Here is a 19,564-nt window from a genome sequence, read left to right as displayed (position 1 = left end):
GTTATTAGATAACGTCCATAAACTCATTAAAAAATCAAGCTCTAACAATTAGAAGCCAACGGACGGATATATCTATCGGGACTCACTTTCTCCCCCAGGACAGCGCGGGGAGGCCGCTTTCAACATATCAGCTCACGTGAGCTGAGAGGCCCAGTGGCAGTTCCATTGATTACAATCTTAATATTTGGATATTTTAAGGTCATGTGACCTGACTCTTTTATTTTCTTCACTACACTAAGCTAACCCTAACCTATTGGTTGTATAGCATACTGAGAGGCACACCGTTTTTATTCGATTAACCGCCCACCTCAAATAAGCGCCCACCCTGAAATCCCAAAAAGTTAATGAGCGCCCTCCCTCGAATAAGCGCCCACCCTGAAATTCCAAAAAGTTAATAAGCGCCCTCACTCAAATAAACGCACACCTCACCCCTTTCCAACAAAAAATATTTCTGTACTAGACAAAAGTGAATCAAGAGGAGCGTCAGTTGTCACTGAGTTTTGTTCCAAAATTGGTTTTACTTACGGTAGTCAATGAACTTTTATATTGTTTATCTTAGCTTTTGCACTTTGTTTCGTCTTCTTGAAGCGAACTAAACTTGTTTTTTCTTCCTTCTCTAAAAATGTCCTTGCTGGCTGAAAATATTTCGAAAAATAATAAGCGTCCACCGTCGAATAAATGCCCACCTTCATAGGCCCAAAATTAAATAACCGGCCAGGGCAGTTAATCGGATAAATACGGTACCTGTAGAAACGTTAGCTTCACTGTTAATACCAAGCACTAACCAAGCAATAAGTCTCGCTGGCTCTCGGAATTGATGTTACTGCTAAATATAAATTGCAGGTTTACCATAATAAGCCAAGAGAATTACCTATAAACTTAAACAAGGTCCACTGAACTAAAGACGTAATGAAATAGATACATTTAAAGGAACACATAGTCAAAACACTTAAAAACATATTATGGTTTTCCAATTTTCTAACAGACACCTCTGAATGAAATGCTATTTTAATGTTGGATAGACAACTGACATACTCAGGCTTATTCAATTGCGCTGCTGGGTAATTAAAGCGACACTGTTAATAAAAATATATTTTTGGTTGTTCAAAGTGGCGCTAAAAGTGTAATATTGCCCCTTTAAGCTAAGCAGGAACAGGTCTCTACAATACCAAAAAATGCACAGAGCTATCTTCGTTTTACCACTATCTTATTAGGCTATTTTCTTCGCAGACTCGTCGGTCTTATTATACCTTTATACAGCTATTCAACTAGGCTGTCGGATTTTAAAGCTTCGAGCTTATGCGAAAAGATCGACAGGTAGTGTAGGTAGCTGTAAAGCTTTTGCAATTCGGCCGTATGTTCACGGTTTCCAGTGTTACAGGATTGCTGAAAATACCATAAACATTTGATTTATTTCCTGTGAGGAGTGAGCCATAACTGAGTCTGGTAAATGTAGGGTTTCCGACAATCACTAAAAAAAAAACCTCGAAATTGAAACAGCTGTATAAATGGTCTCGGCAGTTCAATCGAACATATCAAAGTTGACGTAATCCTCATCATTGTAGACATCAAGGTTGACGTAATTCTGTTGGATAAAAGTAGAAATAAAGTTCATAAATTACTGATATCCCTAAGTTGCTCAAATGTTTGAAATTTGCAATAGCATCTTACTTTCAAGGAGATCAATTGGTTAAGCGATCCGCATTAGAACACCAATTCAAATCTGATACCAGACCTCACTATTTTCTGTTTATATTTAATTAAAAGTAGTGCAAACAAAACAGACGCACTCACACAACTTACAAAACAAACAAACGGACACAAGTCCAAGCTATATTATATTGAATTGAACTGAAAGGTCTTCGATCTTGATTTATTTGAGTATTATGTACCGTGTACCCACAAATCATTCCTCATACCTTCTGATCACTTATCAGTCTCTTCACGGCTGCGCAGATCCACTGGAATGTAGGGCGATCTTCTGGTTTCTCCGACCAGCATTCCGACATGATGGAAAACCTGAAAACAGATCAAATTTTCATGAGAAATCCTACTCGATGCTATGATAACGATACTTGTTTTAACACAACCTATTTCGTTTCTTCGACTTCGTGATCAGACAAGATGGAATTCTTGTTATTTTGGACACTAAGGTTATGCCGCAGTTTTCAGTGGAAATTGAGAGGTTAAAAATCAGTCAGTTACCCAACAATCAATGAGCTAACCAGTCAATCACCCAAACGGTCAATCAGTCGGTTTTTTTGAGTCAGTCGATCCTTCAGTAGGTTGATCAGGGAGTCAGTCAGTCAATCAGTCGGTCGGTCGGTCGATCGGTCAAGGGGTCATCCGTCTGTCGGTCAGTCAGTCAGTCGGAACTCTTATTATTTTTAGACATGCTGCTAACCTGAGAAATATGACATCTACCGTACAGCTCAAATGACTTACAGTTCCTCAGAAATATGGATTGGTCGTGGCATGCGATATCTTCTTTTCAGCAAAGATGCTACTTGTTTAGCCTTTAGTGAAATAGAAACAGCATCACTCTGGTCTAGTTACTTCAGTTGTAGATTGTGCTAAAATGGGCTTTTGTTTTTTTCCTGTTTCATATATTGAGAAATAATCTTCATTTACCGATTGTGAATACCTCCCACAAGACAATGCCATATGACCACCTGTGACGGACAGAAAAAAACGAAACACTTTTAGAACTTTTCTACGACGAGCGTTAAGAAAAATGTATCATCACGATGCCTTTGGATAAGTATAGAACTAAGAAATGGATCTGTAGTACCATTAGGTGTGCAGTAGTGTGGATTAATTAGTGTTACAAGTTGCGAAATTTCAAGCTGAGTCAAATATAAGAGGAAACTAAAGCCTGGTTAACACGTACGACGCAAGCATAAGCATAAGCACAAGAAACCTACGTGTAAACCGGTGCGACGCAAGCATAAGCGCCTTGCGCTTGCGCTTGTGCTTATGCTTACGTCGTCCCGGTTTACACGGACGACGCAACGACGCAAGCATGAGCACAAGCACAAGAGAATGGAACGATTTCCATTCTCTTGTGCTTGTGCTTATGCTTACTTCGTTGCGTCGTACGTGTAAACCGGGACGACGCAAGCATAAGCACAAGCGCAATTAAGGAAAGGAAACTGAAAAACGGTGACTAGTTGTCAGCGTACAATCTAGTTACTCATGCGTTGCCATTTTGTTGGAATCAAATCTCGCGCCAAAAAGGCGGCCCGGCCGCGCGATTGCGCCAAAATTGTTTCCTTATGCGCTTGCGTATGTCACGTTATGCTTATGCTCATCGCACGTGTAAACATCCTTATGCTTGTGCTTGTGCTTATACTTATGCTTGCGTCGGACGTGTAAACCAGGCTTAACCGTTAAATGTCACACCTCACACGTGCCTCATACAAAACCTTACTAAGCCTTTCAGTCAGTACCTTCGGCAACTGAAATATACAACAAGTAAATATTTTGCGTTTTGAGTCGTGCCAAACGCGCCGTGCCGTTCGTTAATCTTAAGAAAAACAAGGGAAATGGACTGTTTTGCAGTGTTGTGTACCAGCACTACGCGGAGCTAAAAACAAACTACTTTCAAGTCGATAAAGGATGATTATTAACATTCTATTAAAACTTAATTAAGACGTTAGTTTTCAAATTGCCAGGGTTTTGTACTTCAGCCTATTTGAGAGTTTTAGACAACTGTTCTCTTCGTCTTTCTGGCTGGAACAGCCACCTCCAGTCGTCCCTTTTCAACGCTTTTCAAAGATGCATTTGTATTACATTCCAATCATCGGTACTATAGGGGCGACAGATAGTGATAACCATTGTATGGTATAAATTAAAGTTACATACACGTCACTCATAGTGCTGGATTCACCACGGAATAGAGATTCAGGGGGCATCCACTTGACTGGAAGTCGGGCCTTCGAAGGAAAAATTATAACGAAAAATATCTAATTATTATAATCATAATCATAATAACAATCGATCGTTAGATTGGTTACAATAATACTTCGCTGTCCTGTGTCAGTCTTGCCAGACTATATATAAACACACATGGTAGAAATACAGTTCATAACATTCCAAAAAAAAAACAAAAAAACAAAAACAAAACAGGGGGGGGGGGAGCGATTTATTATTTGTGGATCTTCTATCACGACTATATAGTCCAATTGTTGATCTACACTAGGATGTGAGAAAGATCAGATGAAAGATGAACATGTCCATGGGCTGTCATTCGGCATGATGTTCATGATTTCGTTTTCAACGTAATAATAATTATGGTGATAATCATGGGGAAAAAAAACCCAATGGATCAACAACAACAACAAACTAATTGGCTTCCTATTTAGGAAGGAATAGATTTTTGGTTTAAAGACGTTATGAGCCAGTCTTTAAGCACCTTACGTTAACCATTTTCTTTCGTCACGTTTAGTTACCTTTACGAGATCACGTCGCAGTTGCTTTGTGACAGTGTTTAATGGTGTAAGATTGCTGTGTTCGAGAGTGTTTCTCTCCAATTAGCCGTTATAGGCGAATCTTCCTGGCTGACGTCATTGTTTAAATTATTCCTCATTAGCATACGCCTTAACTCATAGAAGCCGTGGCCGTATATATGAACTAAATGCAAGAGTTGAAAGAGCTGATTAAGTTGAGCAATTTGTGCAATTTTCAGCTCTTTGCAAGCAATATTGAAGGAAATATCAGCCATCAAAAGCTTCGAAATCGCTGTGTGGCAAAAAAGTTAATGAGCCATACATTCTATGTAAAATTTCGAGTTTTTAGAAGAGAATTTCTCCGAAACCAGTCCATGTATTGGGCTCAAATTTTCAGAGAAAACTGAAACTGTTCTGTCCTTTCAATATTCAGAGTTTAAGCATATGTTAATGAGGCAATTTCAACAAAGATTCGCCTACTATGTGAATGAATTGGTACAAAGTAGTACTGTGTAAGCAATTTGATAAACATTTCAAATATTCCCCATCATTGCCTACACTGGAGAAGACGTAACGTGGCCTAACTTCTTATGTAGGTCACAGATAACAATCATTTCACATAGGTACGTAGGGAGACGATTATAACACTGTACCCAACTATTTAAAGTGGCATGAAAACCCAACGGTACCTGGGACGTTCGCACATAGATATCGGCATTCACGTCACGAGCAAGTCCAAAGTCTGAAATTTTACAGACATTGTTTTCACCAACCAGAATGTTACGAGAAGCCAAATCACGATGGACAATCTAAATACGAAAAAATGATGGCATATTACATAAAAGAGAATGTTTTGGAAGGGAGAAGTGGTCGCGTTAAGTTGGCTTATGAAACGTGGTGGGTGAGTTGAGCCGGCTGGAGAATACTGCAAATGTCAAGCTCAGTCACTAATACAGTAATAGATCATATTTGTATTCTCGGTATGGAGGTAGATCTTGCTTGGAACGGAGGCTCTTGCGAAGGAATATACTAAAAAAAAATGAGTATATATATATATTTCCATGTGAAAAAAATACCGCCGCACAAGCCTCGTGTGCAAACTAGTTCCAGTTCAATACCGAGAATAGGGATATGGTCTATTAACAGTATGTAACGGCTATGTACTGTTTAAAGAGAAAACCTCTTGTTTGTTTAGTTTTAACTAGCTATAAAATTTGAAAGTATATTAAGCACAATACACATCCTACTCATCTAAATTCACGATGACGATGATGATGAAGATGATAATGATGACAACAACAAAACGATTATCTTCTCAAGCTTATCGTTAAGACTTCGAAATGGTGGCATCTTACCTTCATTTTGGCCAGATAATTCATCCCATCGGCTATCATCCAAGCGAATGATAAAAGATCTTTCGCAGTAAGCCTTGATGTAGGGTTCTCTCCTGAATTATAACTGTCTGAGTGACCTCTGCTCTTTCTTAGATACCCAAGTAAATCGCCCTACGGCAGATACTCTAGTACAATCAGAAGAGGGCCTGTTGACGCATAATGAGTCAGGGGAGTTTGAGATGCTGCAGGCTTGTTTGCTGCAGGCAAATGCTGCAGGATTGATAAAATAAGCAGTTTGCCAGGGGAAGAAGTTTAACCAAATATTACAGGAAAGTACGCTGACGACGTTAACAAACAGTTTCACGAAATGACTTACCACCAAGACTACAGCATCCAATGAGCTTTAAGACGTGAGGATGAGGCTTGAGGCTTTTCATCACATTCAATTCTGCAACCATGTCAACTTTGTCTTTAGGAGTGGCAGTATCTTTATTGACATAAGAGGAAAATAAAACAAAATTATTAGTGGGGGAGGGGGAGAGATTCAATGGCAGTCCATTGGTCAGAGAAACACTTCTTCCAAGTATGTTAATTGCGTGTCTACTAAAACGGCGGTACATTCAAAAGCGACAAATTTTTTAAACAGGTGTAAATGTCTCACCTTTAAGGGATTTCACAGCCACAGTGTCGTTACCCATGGTCGCTTTAAAAACTTCACCAAAGTTGCCGCTTCCTAGTAGCCTCACAAACTTGATATCATCTCGTTCCAGTTCGAATGAGTGAATATTACTAATATCCATGTACTCGGCAGTTTGATGCACGTTGTCATCCGAATTTGTTCCAGGCGTGACAACGTCCACGTGAATCTCTTCTGGTTCAATAGGAATATTCACTTGAAATGATGCAATTGTGATGTCAGAAATAATGAGAACGAGCAAACAACAAGCCTGCAGAACAGGCGTTATTTATTTATATATTTATTTAGGTTATTTTATTTTTTTGCGTTTTACAGGCTTGTTGAGAAAGCAAGGAGTCTATTTTTACATGACCCGATTTCGTGCTAATGTACTTGTTTTAATAATTCTAGATTAATCGACCAAAAGACCTAATGTTCGAGCGCAAAAGATTTAAATGAGACCATTTTTTTTTGTCATTGTAGAGTTTGTATCCAGACCACTAATCCTCGTGCAATATCACGATTTAATATACGATCTGAGTTCTCTATCAAAATACGCGCGCGCCCATTGGTTAAAATCGATCACGTGATTTTCATTTACGTCACGACACCACATTCAGAAAGTGCAGTGTTAGCGATAACTCATGAAAATCGTGCGTTATTGCAAATGGCTTCGAGGTTTGCACAGGTTGGAGAAGAGGAAATCTCTCAAATCATCAGTGACTTGTGTACAGGGTATTTGTGAATTGTAATTTGCTTATTATTGAAATACACCTGTACGTATTTACGGATTTTTTATTTATTAAAATTGTCTTGTCATAATAATTGTTATCGTTTTCTGTTTTCCCTTGAACGTGAATCACGTGCAGTGAACTCAGATCGTTTATTCAAAGGGTTAGAGACTGTTAGTTCGGGTTTTGTTTACAAATACACGCACTTGCTGACTGTACAATGAACTCGAAATTTTCAATACTGCACTCGGCCTAAGAAGGCTTCGTGCAGTATTGAAAATTTCTCGTTCATTGTACGGTCAGCGCGTGCGTATATTTGTAAACAAAACACTCACAACAGTCTCTAACCCGTAAACACTGATGTCATTATGACACTTGCGCACGTTTCAACTACTTCTGCAAAGTACGCTGTCGACCATTTCAACATGCAACGCTCCGGTTTACCTTGTGCAGCTTGCAAATCCCCCAATCTTTTCTCTAATCTGGCTTGCGCTTTTCTGCCAAGAAAAAAGGAGAGGTTATCCTAAAGAGCTCTGATGGATTGATCTGCACTTTCAATAAGACCTCTAACTGAAACAAAACATGTGCATTATTACCTTTGTCGATAGATGCATGTACCAAGCAAGGTCAGCACAATCAAAGTAATAACTTCAGACACCACAGAAATGGCAATAACAGTGGCAGGGTTAGACGGAGAATTACCTGAAGAAGATCCTTTTGCAAATTCACAAAAGGATTAAGACCAAATTAATCGAGATATTTTTCATTAAGATTGTTTACCAAGGTCTTCTTTACCTACGTTTATATTTATTGAAGGTACTTAATTAAGAAGGTCTAAATATGTCAAAATCAATACAGCTATATTCAGGTGTATATTCTATTCCCGACCTCAAAAGGGACGAATTGACGTAGACGCTGGTATGAGGCCAACATGAAACGGTAGTATGGTATTTACAGAAAAATATATCGTTAAATGTAGTTGCAATGCAGTAGCCACTAATAAAAGTAAGCCAACCTGGACCACTTGGAATTTTAAACGTTTTTACACCCGGAGGTCCCGTTCCAAAGTTGTTCAGGGCAAACACCTGAAAAGCAAAAAACAAAAAAGCAAAAAAAAAAAAAAAAGAAAAGTAATGCCAACGATACAATCAATGATTGGCCTGTCAGACTGTGGACAAGTTTGACTTAATTGTTCTGGCGACGCGGTGGACTTCGATTAACAACATCTCAAGCACTTTAAGGCCTGGCTATAGGGCTTTAACGAGAAAAAAAATGGTTAATTTGAGATAGCTTTAACAAAGCCAATGACACTGAACCAAAATTTGACCGATAGAAGGAACTTATTATCCTTAACATTTCTAAGTATAATAAGTAGTGCTATAGATCACATGACATGTCGCGTGATCGTTTCCGTGGTAAAAGAGTTTACAGGTACGCGACGGTCTAAAGAGAAAACATCAAACAAAAACGCTTTTCTAATAAAGATTAAATATCTCCAGCTCTTCACGTTTGGAATGATCGTCCATTGTTCTGTAAAATGAATTTTTGAGGACAAAGGTCATTTCTCAGTCCAAAATCTAACCTTTGAATTGATTGCTAATTACTCCAATTTAAAATTTTGAGGAAAGTTATTCCAAACGTAGAATGTTGAATATATTTCAAATCTACACCAGAAACGCTAATTCATTTATTTATATAAAGACAATTCTTTGCCGTATCGCCGATTTACGTAATTTTTTCATTTTTTTTTCAACTTATCGACGTCAAGGCAAAAGAAAACATCGAGTTTTATATTCAGTAAAAATTTCAGCCTGTTCAAGACAGTCGAACCGAAGATACTGTGGTTCATATTTTTCTAACACCCTTCAATCCCAGGCCTTAAATCTGCTTGAGGTGGCCTTTCCTTAGGGGCGAGGGTTATATAAAAGGAACCATATACTACAGATGGGGCCGTTCGTTTTCATGTGAAGGGATGGTGCCTGGAGAGGGTGTATTGGTAACGAATGGCTTCAAAGAAGAGGACAGAAATAATGATAACGATAATAATAATAATAATAATAATAATAATAATAATAATAATAATAATAATAATAATAATAATAATAGTAATAATAATAATAATAATAATAATAATTCAGATAACATAGAAAGTGAAGTTCCTCTTACAGGGATATTATCAACTTTATCAAAACCTTACAACTTACCCGAAATTCATAAGTTTTTCCTGAGACTAGATTCTTAATCCGCACTTCTTTGTTTTTTGTTATCAAGGTTTTGGTGTCAGAGGAGTCATCCATTCTGAAGTATGTCACACGGTATCCTGTAATTTTTCCGTTCTTGCATTTCAGTTTCCATGACAGCGCAATAGAGCCATCCTCAGCTAGAAGGGCAGCTACTTCCGGTTTTCCGGGAGCTGTGGTTAATGTTGGTAAAGCAATGGTTAATCAATGCTGATATTCCCTTCCGAAATTGAACCTAAAACTATTTTATAAGTTCCTTCACTTCGGATCCGGAACAATGGCTAATTACATACTTTATAAAGCCGTTTTCAACAGGGCGTCGTAAAGCGATAATTACTCCGCCAAACGCAACGAACGTAAGCAGCGCAATGAACAAATAGAATTTCTAAGCAAAGGCATGCGGGATTTTCTGTGTGAGCAAGGCACGAGTGGTTTTGAGTTTGGTTCTTGATGATTAAGAAAGTGGCGAGAGTAAACTAGGGTTGACTTTCGACAGTCACCTGAAAACAGCGGCTCTAATAGCGAGATAGCACAGAGAGACGTTTGAAACTGCCGTGCCAGTATACAAGCGGTTATTAACAAGAACTCTGTACATAGGAAGATATAATTAAGTCCGAATAATAAGGGTGGTGATGATACCTTTTTAATGCGATAAAGCAGTAATTAACTCCAGCGACCTTTCAATTTTCATGTTTTCTTTTTTTAGAGGGGGGGGGGGGGGGGTTGAGCAAAATTCTGAGATAGAGAAGAATGAAATTTTCACAAATTGATGTGAAATTCTCCTGCTTTACTCACTAAATACGAGCATTATTGTATCATGATTCCTAAAACAGTTCTAAAGTAAAAATAACGGTGCCTAACCTGTGTCAAACGTTCTTGCCAGTATTACTATTCTACAGTGAATCGTGGATATTTGACCACCCGAATAACTTACCAGTTCCGTTAGTCCTTAGGTTTACTAACGCAAAGTTTCCCTTGACACCGTGATTTATTTCAGCCACTTTACTGACTCTGTTCTTGGCGCTAATTTTGCAGGTGTAGTTTACAAAGGAAGCCAGATTGGTCATTGTCATATTTGTCATGTTTAATTCTTCCGTCTGTGATAGATGGCTGACTTTACTGTCACATGCTTCGTCATCGCAACTCTTCCTATGATAGTCGCATGATTTTCGGCACTCAGTGTCGTAAAGCACGTCAGTTTCTGTACCAATGATTGCAGGAGGCGACCAAGATAGTAAGTAACACGTGAGGATGATAGTATACTATTGTGCTAAAGATAATTGGAGAAGTTATCTTGAGTGCTACCTGGTTTAATGATGATGATGATGATGATGATGTTGCAATATGTTTGAGGAAAGAGGTTAGAAGAGTATACCGTTGACACAGTTTGCTTATGACAAACTTGCATATTTTGCTTACATGCCAATTTGAAAGCCGCAGTTCTTTTCTGGTGGTAACAGTTAACAATTATGGTTGGCAAACTTGACGCGTCAAATGAAACTCGGTTTGTGAGTAGAAAAAAGTCTTAATCAAGTTATCGAGACTGTGATATTTTAGTTTCTTGTAAACAGTTTGCCAACTGTATGGCGATAAATAAAGAAAGACGACAAAAAAGAAGACCTAAGTTGGAGCCGTGACCTTCTGTGCACCGCTCGGGTGTTCTAACTACTAAGCTACTGAGAGTTAGGTCATTTACTAGATTCATATGTGACACGCGTGCAGTATACAGTACACAGGGTGTGAGTAACTTGTCATTCCAGTAATTAGAGATCTTAAGAATCTAGCACGAGTACGACTACGAGTTTTTCCAATAGTGAAAGAGCGCGTGCTCGCTCGTGAACCAGTGTAATTTTGGCGGGAAAACGAGATAGCCGTCGTCATTTAACTACGAGTTTTTGTGAAAACGGCGCAGTGGCGAAAACAAGTCCTCCAAACGTAGGTGATATCGTCTTTTGGAATAATGAAAGAGCTTAATTGGTTATCATCATTCAAAAACGCTGCGTCAAGTTCGTCGCTCACAAAGAGTAAAATGAAATCTCCTGGGATATAGCTGTTCTTTGTACTTCGCTAAAAGCTCGTATTCAAATATTCTATTAAATCTCGAATTCGTTCGTATTCCGTATTCGTATTCGTGGTTTAGTTTGCGACGACGTTTCTAGGGCTAGAAGATCAGTGGTTTTAGCTTCTCGTCGCTGGCTAGGTTGCCGTGGTCAGGAACTCAATTATTCTTCAACATCAATATTGTAGTTAACGCATATAAACTCGCCAAATTAAATTTGCTCACAAACGTTTTTAATCTAACGTTTGCCGCACGAAGGCGTCAGTATGGCTTACCTCTTATAACACCCTCCAGTTCTGACCGTTTCACTTCAATCCACAAGGTGTTTGTGCCGAAGATATCCGACAAATCCCGATCCCTTCCGATGAAACCGAGTTTAAGGTTGAACTTGATGAGACCGAACGGCAGCTTCCGTTCACCAATTAACAAATCAGCTGTCTCCAACTCGACTGTCGTTGCGGGAAGGTCTACCTTTCTGACTGGGTCCACGGGTAATTTCAGGGGTTTGCTCTCGTTGTGTGGATCATCAAGTGTAACTTCGAACGCGCTCCATGTGAAGACGAGGCTCGAAGCCACCGGGCATCTGAACGTTACTTGGTGTTTTAATAGCAAGATTTCCGACTTCTGTATTTTGGATGGGGGAGCATCCGATCCATTACCAGCAATCTTCACTGTGGGAACATCGCAGGGATTGCCCGTAATATTCACAAGAGTGCTTGCCACCTTCGTGGACACCACATTGGTGGCGGTAAGCGTTGCAGGGTATGTACCCATAGCGGTGTACACACGCGTCGTATTAACTTGCGTCTGGTTAGAGTCCATCTTGTGAAATATGTACTGTGGTGACAGCAGACGCGGCCTACAACGTTCATGGCCAAAATACATCTTATAAGAATCACGAAAATCAAGAATGAGGCATGTGTCTGTGCCAGGATCTTCTATATCGATTGTAAAGTATGTGGGGTCGCCCTTGTACGTAGGGTAACTGGACTTTATTGCAATTTTGCCAACAGCTCTCTGTATGATGATGTCTTTGGTCGCAGGTATTTTTGCTAGAATGTTGTCAACTGTAACCTTAACTTTGTACGATTCGGAACGGTTATAACTGTGTGAAGTGTGCGAGGTAATGGTGGTACTCGGTGGAGAACCATCACCAAAGTCCCACACGTAATTGAGATCTTTTGGCTGCGATGTCACGTTAAAATACACGATTTCCTTAGAGCGGAAGTAGTTTTTCATCTCTCCAAATCCTTCGTCCCGCACCTCGTCTTCAATACGCTCCACAGTTATGCTTACACCAATAAGTTTCTGAACATCAACGTCCGTTGTCAAGACGACGCTGCTCACGTGGTTTGAAATGTTAACTGAGGAGGTAAATATCCCTTCTTGTGTAAACGTGTGGGTGTCTTCTTGGGGTTTAAGGGGTGAAATCTCAAGACGCTTGCTATCTGAGAGTCCAGATCCATCATTGAAGTCCCAAACACAAACTGCGTCCGTAGGAGGCGTTCCATTGGCTAATAAACTCACGCGAAATGACACCAGGCCAGGATTGAGTCGAACGGGACTGCTTGTAGTTAAAGCAATGTTTTCTACTGGATACTCTGCTACTAAAGTATACGGCAACTCAGCCGAGATTGTGGACAGAGAATTGGAAATTGTGACATTGACGGGAAATTTCCCCGCGTTGGAAAACGCATGAAACCGAGACACCAGTTGGTTGACGTCAGCAATCGTCCGGTAGGCGATGTACGTACTGCCGTCGTTGAAGTCCCACTTGAATTTGATCCGGGAACCTTCCTGCACGGTGACGTCAACAGAAATGTTTTCATGTACCCGGATGAATCGCTTCTCGCTTGTCACGACCACGTGTTTTATAGGAATGTCCACGTCATGGACGAGTATGTATTTTTTTTTCCCCCAACGATTGTGGCAGTTCACTGAGATGTTATAAGAGCCGACTGCTGGAAAGGAGTGAGCTAACACTTCTCCAAGATGGGAGTAGTCAATTTGGAGCGCTTCTCCATCTCCAAAGCTTATGGTACAGAAGAAAGTGGTGCCCGAAGCCATATTCACAGTAATCTCGGAATCCGTACCAAAAACTGTTGGTGCAGCAGTCAAAACCAGATCAGTGATTGTCTCAGGATTCTGTACTTCCACTGTGGCGTTGAGAAGTCGTTTGACAGAGTTCACGGCATTGTAACAGTTAATCTCAATCTTGTACGTGCCGGTGTCATTGTAAACATGACTTGTACTGTATTCTGAGCTGATGGTGATGGGTGAGCCATCTTTGAAGTCAAACGCGCACTTGACATTCGTTCCATTAGTTAGAATACGATTGACAGTCACTGAGTCACCGACTGCGAAATAAACGGTTAGAGTGACATGCGCAGCTGGGAGACTGAAATACACCTCATCAACTGGGATTTCAACCAGAGCCTGAGAGCTTATGGAGATGTTCGGCCCAACCAGATTGAAGGCGAAGACGGTGACTGTGTAGTTTCCCACAGAAGCATATGTGTGAGTGATGAAGCCTTTTCGACTCGCTTCAAGCGCAGTAACCTTTTCATAACGCGAGCTCCCGTCTCCGAAATCCACAACATAAGTGAGGTTGGTCCCTTCGGCTGATTTCCAGTTGATTTCAGTTGCCAAACCAACCGCTCTGGCTTCGATTGGCCTCGTGAATCGCAAGCCCTGAATTAAATCAAACACGGCGATAACTGCATGTAGAACCCTTTGATTCACGGAGTTCGCAACAATAAGGGTGACGTAATAGGTTCCAGAAGACGTAAACGTGTAACTGGTTGTTTTGATTTTAGTACGCAAAGTGTTGCCATCACCAAAGTCCCAAATGTATGTGATGTTTGAGCCCGAGTGCCACGGAATATTAAACACAACAGGATCATGCGTATTTGCAGTACTAGTACAAGTCATGGTAATATTGTCTCCTACGGGTATATCAACGGTTACAAGTACTGTTTGCGTGATGTTCGAAGTTACACATTTTACCCCAGTTGAATTGTATAGATGACGTATGACGAAATCCGCCGCCTGTACATAGTGTGCCGCCATAATGTAATGCCTGTGGTGCATGCTGGGATTACTTGTACGCAACAGTTTTTCTCCTACTTTTGGAAAACTGCTGTATTCGAACTCAAACGCTGATCCATCCGCTGGGGTTATAACTTTGAAAGCGAGCTCCCCGCCTTCAGAAATCCACCCGAGTACATCTCCTTGTTTCACCGAAGGCTGCTCACCCATCGGCAAACTCTTGATGTGATGGCCGATTGTGTCGACATTGATTCGATTTTCCGATATTAGTTCGTAATCCACTCGGGGTACATTGGTCTGGTACGGCGCCAGAAGCTCACACGAGATCTTCGTCTCTGTAGAGTTGGTGATGCAACGACGGCGAAAAATACAGAAGATTTCCCACGACTTGCATCTGTTTTTGTTCGTGGGATGACAGGTTTCACTGTTAAGCAAACAAGACTTGCTCGAAAAGCAATAACTTTCGCCGGCAATGCAAAGCGGACGGAAGATCTGAAAAAAGAAATTGAAATGTCAGGTTTGAAAAGGAACAAAGACGCATTCATATAACAGCAAGTTAGCCTTGCATCGCATGCATACGGTATTGAAACAAGTAGGACTGATAATCGCTACATATTGCCATTAAATAGTTGTCCCACGAAGGTGGGGGGGGGGGGGAACGTCCCGGGGCCTGGTTGTTAAAGCCGATTAACGCTAATCCACAGTTAAAAGTTAATCGAGGTTTTTATCTCGCTTGTTAAGTATGTTTCTAAGAGCTAATTTTAAGCTAACGGTAAAGAAAAGTCTAAGTCAAAACAGAGGGACAAGAATCTTTTTGAAGAATCTTTCTTGGTTAGTAATTAAGCTCGAACCTAAGTTCACCTTAATCCAGGATTAGCTTAATCGGGCTTTTAACAACTGGGCCCAGGATATTAAGTCATTTCAGTGGACTCGTAAGGGACTTTTTATTTGGTAAATATTTGTTCTCAACCGCCATCACCGACCCCAAGTTGGATTTAACCTGCAAAGGCCGGAGGCGCATAGGATTTCGTGGGACATTGCTACCGCTATTCTGAATTCCCGGCCAGCAAGCTGAAAGCTGAAAGTCCAATAAATTTACTGTAAACTGTGGTACATAAGGGATAGATGACAGCGATCTTCGCCAGCTCGTCTGTATTTCTGAGGCCGATAGCTCTTTAAGTAGGGAATCTGCAGATTCCTACGAACTGTTCGTGCTTTAGTGTCCAGGAAGAAGGGAAGAAAGACCGAACTGAGAAGGGCGGAAGGATGGAACTGAGGAAGGAAGGAAGGAAGGAAGGAAGGAAGGAAGGAAGGAAGGAAGGAAGGAAGGAAGGAAGGAAAGAAGGAAGGAAGGAAGGAAGGCCGAACTGAGAAGGGCGGAAGGATGGAACTGAGGAAGGAAGGAAGGAAGGAAGGAAGGAAGGAAGGAAGGAAGGAAGGAAGGAAGGAAGGAAGGAAGGAAGGAAGGAAGGAAGGAAGGATGGATGGATGGATGGATGGATGGATGGATGGAAGGGAGGGAGGGAGGAAAGAAGGAAGGAAGGAAGGAAGGAAGGAAGGAAGGAAGGAAGGAAGGAAGGAAGGAAGGAAGGAAGGAAGGAAGGAAGGAAAGAAGGAAGGAAGAAAGGAAGGATGGATGGATGGATGGATGGACGCACCTGCAATCTTACGTTTCCTGTCTTGACTGCTTCAAATTCCCATTCTGTAACTCTACCGTCATGGCGGAACTCGTATGCTGGAGATACGATTGTTCCCTGGAGACTCGACGAGATGAAAGAAAACGAATTGTTTTCACGGGGATTGTTTGGACCGGCACTGTAATAGTGGGAACCTAACAAACGATAATGTAACACCTCAGTTTAAAGGTAGAATGGTATTTTTCGTTTATTCCGCACGATATTATAATGTATAAGCTACTAGCAGCTTAACTCGACTTTAGGGCGTTATATTTAAAGATTAGTGAAAGAAGTTATATTTATTTACCCTGAATTTTGTTTTGTTGTATTAGGTTATACGTTGGCTTTTTCGAAATCTTTAAGCAAATATCTGCGGACGACAATTGTGAGCAGAAGAACGTTCGCACATTTTCCCACCCTTGTAAGAAGTTGAATATTTTTCGTGCCTTAAGTGGAGCCTTTATTGGTTTTGTTGCGTTTATTTTGATTGCTCAAAGCTCCGCGTGTTTTTCTCTCGTTTTTGACGAATGGCTTGAGAGTCTACTCAGATGCCTCTCTACAAAAAAGACAACACTCTAGAGTCCAAACAAAACAAATGGGGTCAATTGTTCAAAGACTTCAAACAAAGACTAAATAAGTTGTACGTGGTTAGGAACACTTAATCTACAACCGAATCTGTGCTTCAAAAACTCATTAATAATTCATGAACCCATTGACCTATCAAATAGTCGATAATCAACATGTGCAGTGGTTTTAAACCTAATAAAACCTCCTCCATATTAGTATGCGGTGTCTAATGTTTTTCTCGTATGCTATTTCCAATGTTCACAAAAGCATCATTGTTATAAACTCTCTTGACACACGCTTTCCATGAATGTTTTTGAAGCCGTTCAAAAAACTCGCAGCACGTGTTTTAAACATTACATAGCCGTTACTGAACTGTTGCTGTTTATCTACTTTTGTTAGTTTGTAATTAACGTCTTATAAACGGAGTATTAATATAAATGACTATAAATCATTGTGTTTAATTGTTTAAACTCGGTTCAGAACATTTTTTTTTCAACCGGTTTTTAATGTCTGTAAATCACCCGCCAAAACCCTACGTATACAAAACACTCTTGTGGTCTGTCCTTTAGATGTCAGCATTACCAAGGCTCAATTGTACTTAGAAGATTACTGTATTTACTCACTCAAAGATATCGACTCATATTGTCCATTTTCAAAGGAGAAAGTGTTGTTAATTCGGGTTCCTCGGATCAAGGAGCCATTGCATTCTACCCATGATCCTAGAGGAACCGAGTGTGGACAGTGCAACTCCACAGGCCCCAGAGGATCATCTACGTCATATATCTATCAAACGAAAACAGAAATAAATACATTAACTGCATGAATACTAAATATTGAACTTTGCGTAACGTGGCAAAACATGCGCTTAGCTACATTGTTTAGTTTAAAAAACTGCACCAACTAGTTTACAGACATGCCACGATAAAAATGAATAAATAAATAAAATAGAATAAGAGATAAAAGGAGGTTAACTGCTGGCGCCTGGTATTAAATTTCAAGTCTGTGGACGCGATCTTACACAAATGAAAGCTACAGAGCAGAATTTTACAGTGCTGCCCTGTTTAAAGGGCACGCACGTTTGTTTGTAGATGACTCGGAGTCCTTTATTTTTCCTAGGATAGTAAAGCAAGCCTAACACGCCAAAGAGCAATGTTCGTGATGATGACGATACAAGATTTAAGGAACAATGATGGTGATGATGATGATGATGATGATAGTTTTCCATTAGGACAAATAATTTATTCAGGTATATTATGCAATAAACTGTGCTGTTGCATCCTTTCGATCATTAGTGTGGTGCAGATGGGACTAATGATGAATTGAGTGGATAGGAGGAGAGCAGAAGCGGAATAGATTAAAGGCCTTAGACATAACACTGCGCTTTGGGCAGACTACTGAAAAGAACGTGCCCACCTTTTTTTGCTCATCGTTTGTTATCCTTACCAAGACTATGTAATAAACATAAATTAATATTTTGCTGGCACGGAACAGCGATCGGTGTTATGTTTAAATGGAAGCGATTGGGGAGTTTACGCCATTCTGTGGTTAGCCTCGCTGTCTCAACTTCCGTTTAGTTTAATTTTACCTGCCAAGAGTTCAGTTCTTTATGATATTCTTTTTTGCGGCGTACCTTAAAACCCCGAAGGTAGCACTATAGCACTGGTTGGGGGTACACGATCCCTTTTTCTCCAACAGTTGTTTTTTCGATGTTTACGTGTCCGGCTGTGGTGCACATAACATTACTTAGACGTAGTAGCAGTTGTATGAGTAAAATCTTGGGCCTGGCTGACCAACGCGCCCATGCTTCAAAGCTTTGAGTGCGTATTTTATCGCTTGTGTATTGGGGGCAGAATGGTCGATTTTTTTTTTCTCGGTGAATGATTCTTAATACATAGTTAAACGATCGAGTCAGCACCTGTGATACTTCAGCTGATCACAGCAAAATCTGCGAACTTGATTTGGCAACTAAAAATAACGCGGTAAAAAACGGAAGCTTTTCAACACTTTTAAAGATATGAATCTTGATTTTCCGGATTTAGGTCATTATGCTATTTCGGGCTAGTTTCGAAGAACAACATTTTTTCTTACGCAATCGTATGAATGACATGGGCTTGGTTCTTTTTATTTTTTTCCACTTGCAATCCTTGCGTTAAAGTGGTAAATAATTGACGAAACCACACAAAAGTACACCAAAACAACGGCCTTCGCAAACTAGTAAACAGCCATTAGCTATTATCACGTTAATAATTAAATATCTCTTCCGATAGGAACCCAAGATTCTTAAATATTTCATAAGAGTGTGGCATGAAAATTTCGTTTCCTTTGCAAAAACTGAGGTAGATCAGCTTAAAAAATGTTTCAGATTTGTCTTCTCCTGTCAATAAACGTTTGTACTGCAATTGTTCAGAAAACTCCATCTCGCAGACAAATAAAGATGTTCTTCTTTTATTACGCGCAACCTAACCTTACTCGTTCATTTTCACCAAACTGACAGCAAATTTCAAACATACTCTTAATAGCTATTAAGTGTTGCAGATATATTATTTTAAGCCACTATCGAATGAAGCTGTTAAATTTGATATTTGGGGAACCATTTTGCAGATTCGACTTGATGTCATTAAAACTGCATTTCTCTCCCGTTTCTTCTAGTTGTCGATTTGTAACGGAATTTGATGATTGAAATGAATATTGTTGTAGTTACTCTAAATCTAGATAAAAAAGGCTTTGGGTATATTTGAAATCGATTATTTTCAGTGCAGTTTTCCAATTAGAATTAATAACGTGC

At 40.0% G+C, this 19,564-nt stretch overlaps 1 protein-coding gene, 1 long non-coding RNA gene and 1 pseudogene across 8 annotated transcripts in view; 1 reads left to right on the top strand and 2 right to left on the bottom strand.

The window, feature by feature from the left end:
- The window catches only part of LOC146488719 (uncharacterized), a 159,299-nt gene that overhangs the window by 23,796 nt on the left and 115,939 nt on the right, over positions 1 to 19,564 (top strand). The gene's annotated exons all lie outside the window — the stretch shown is intronic.
- LOC146488716 (ephrin type-A receptor 7-like) overlaps positions 1,222 to 19,564 on the bottom strand; it is a 148,988-nt gene continuing 130,645 nt past the window's right edge. For 5 of the 6 annotated variants that reach the window (XM_085113101.1, XM_085113109.1, XM_085113124.1 and 2 more), the window contains 3 exons: positions 2,446 to 2,521; positions 1,920 to 2,019; positions 1,222 to 1,585 (listed from right to left, as the gene is read on the bottom strand). In XM_085113101.1, coding sequence (XP_084969227.1) covers positions 1,523 to 1,585; positions 1,920 to 2,019; positions 2,446 to 2,521 — 239 coding nt within the window. In that variant the 3' untranslated portion in view covers positions 1,222 to 1,522. The remainder of the gene's footprint in view (positions 1,586 to 1,919; positions 2,020 to 2,445; positions 2,522 to 19,564) is intronic. The other variant, XM_085113139.1, reaches the window with a different exon arrangement.
- Positions 2,603 to 18,581, bottom strand: LOC146488724 (uncharacterized; annotated as a pseudogene). Its single transcript, XR_014865117.1, has 14 exons — positions 18,570 to 18,581; positions 17,403 to 17,562; positions 16,195 to 16,367; positions 11,764 to 15,028; positions 9,394 to 9,602; positions 8,205 to 8,274; positions 7,786 to 7,891; positions 7,634 to 7,686; positions 6,444 to 6,674; positions 6,159 to 6,269; positions 5,804 to 5,988; positions 5,138 to 5,257; positions 3,865 to 3,935; positions 2,603 to 2,672 (listed from the first exon to the last, which is right to left on the bottom strand). The product of XR_014865117.1 is annotated as an uncharacterized LOC146488724 (transcript).

This window comes from Pavona decussata, unplaced genomic scaffold, assembly GCF_977016875.1.
Source record: "Pavona decussata unplaced genomic scaffold, jaPavDecu1.1 SCAFFOLD_8, whole genome shotgun sequence".
Classification (NCBI taxonomy): Eukaryota; Metazoa; Cnidaria; class Anthozoa; order Scleractinia; family Agariciidae; genus Pavona; species Pavona decussata.
Note: the sequence above shows the minus strand (reverse complement) of the source record. Positions and strands in the feature narration are given on the sequence as shown.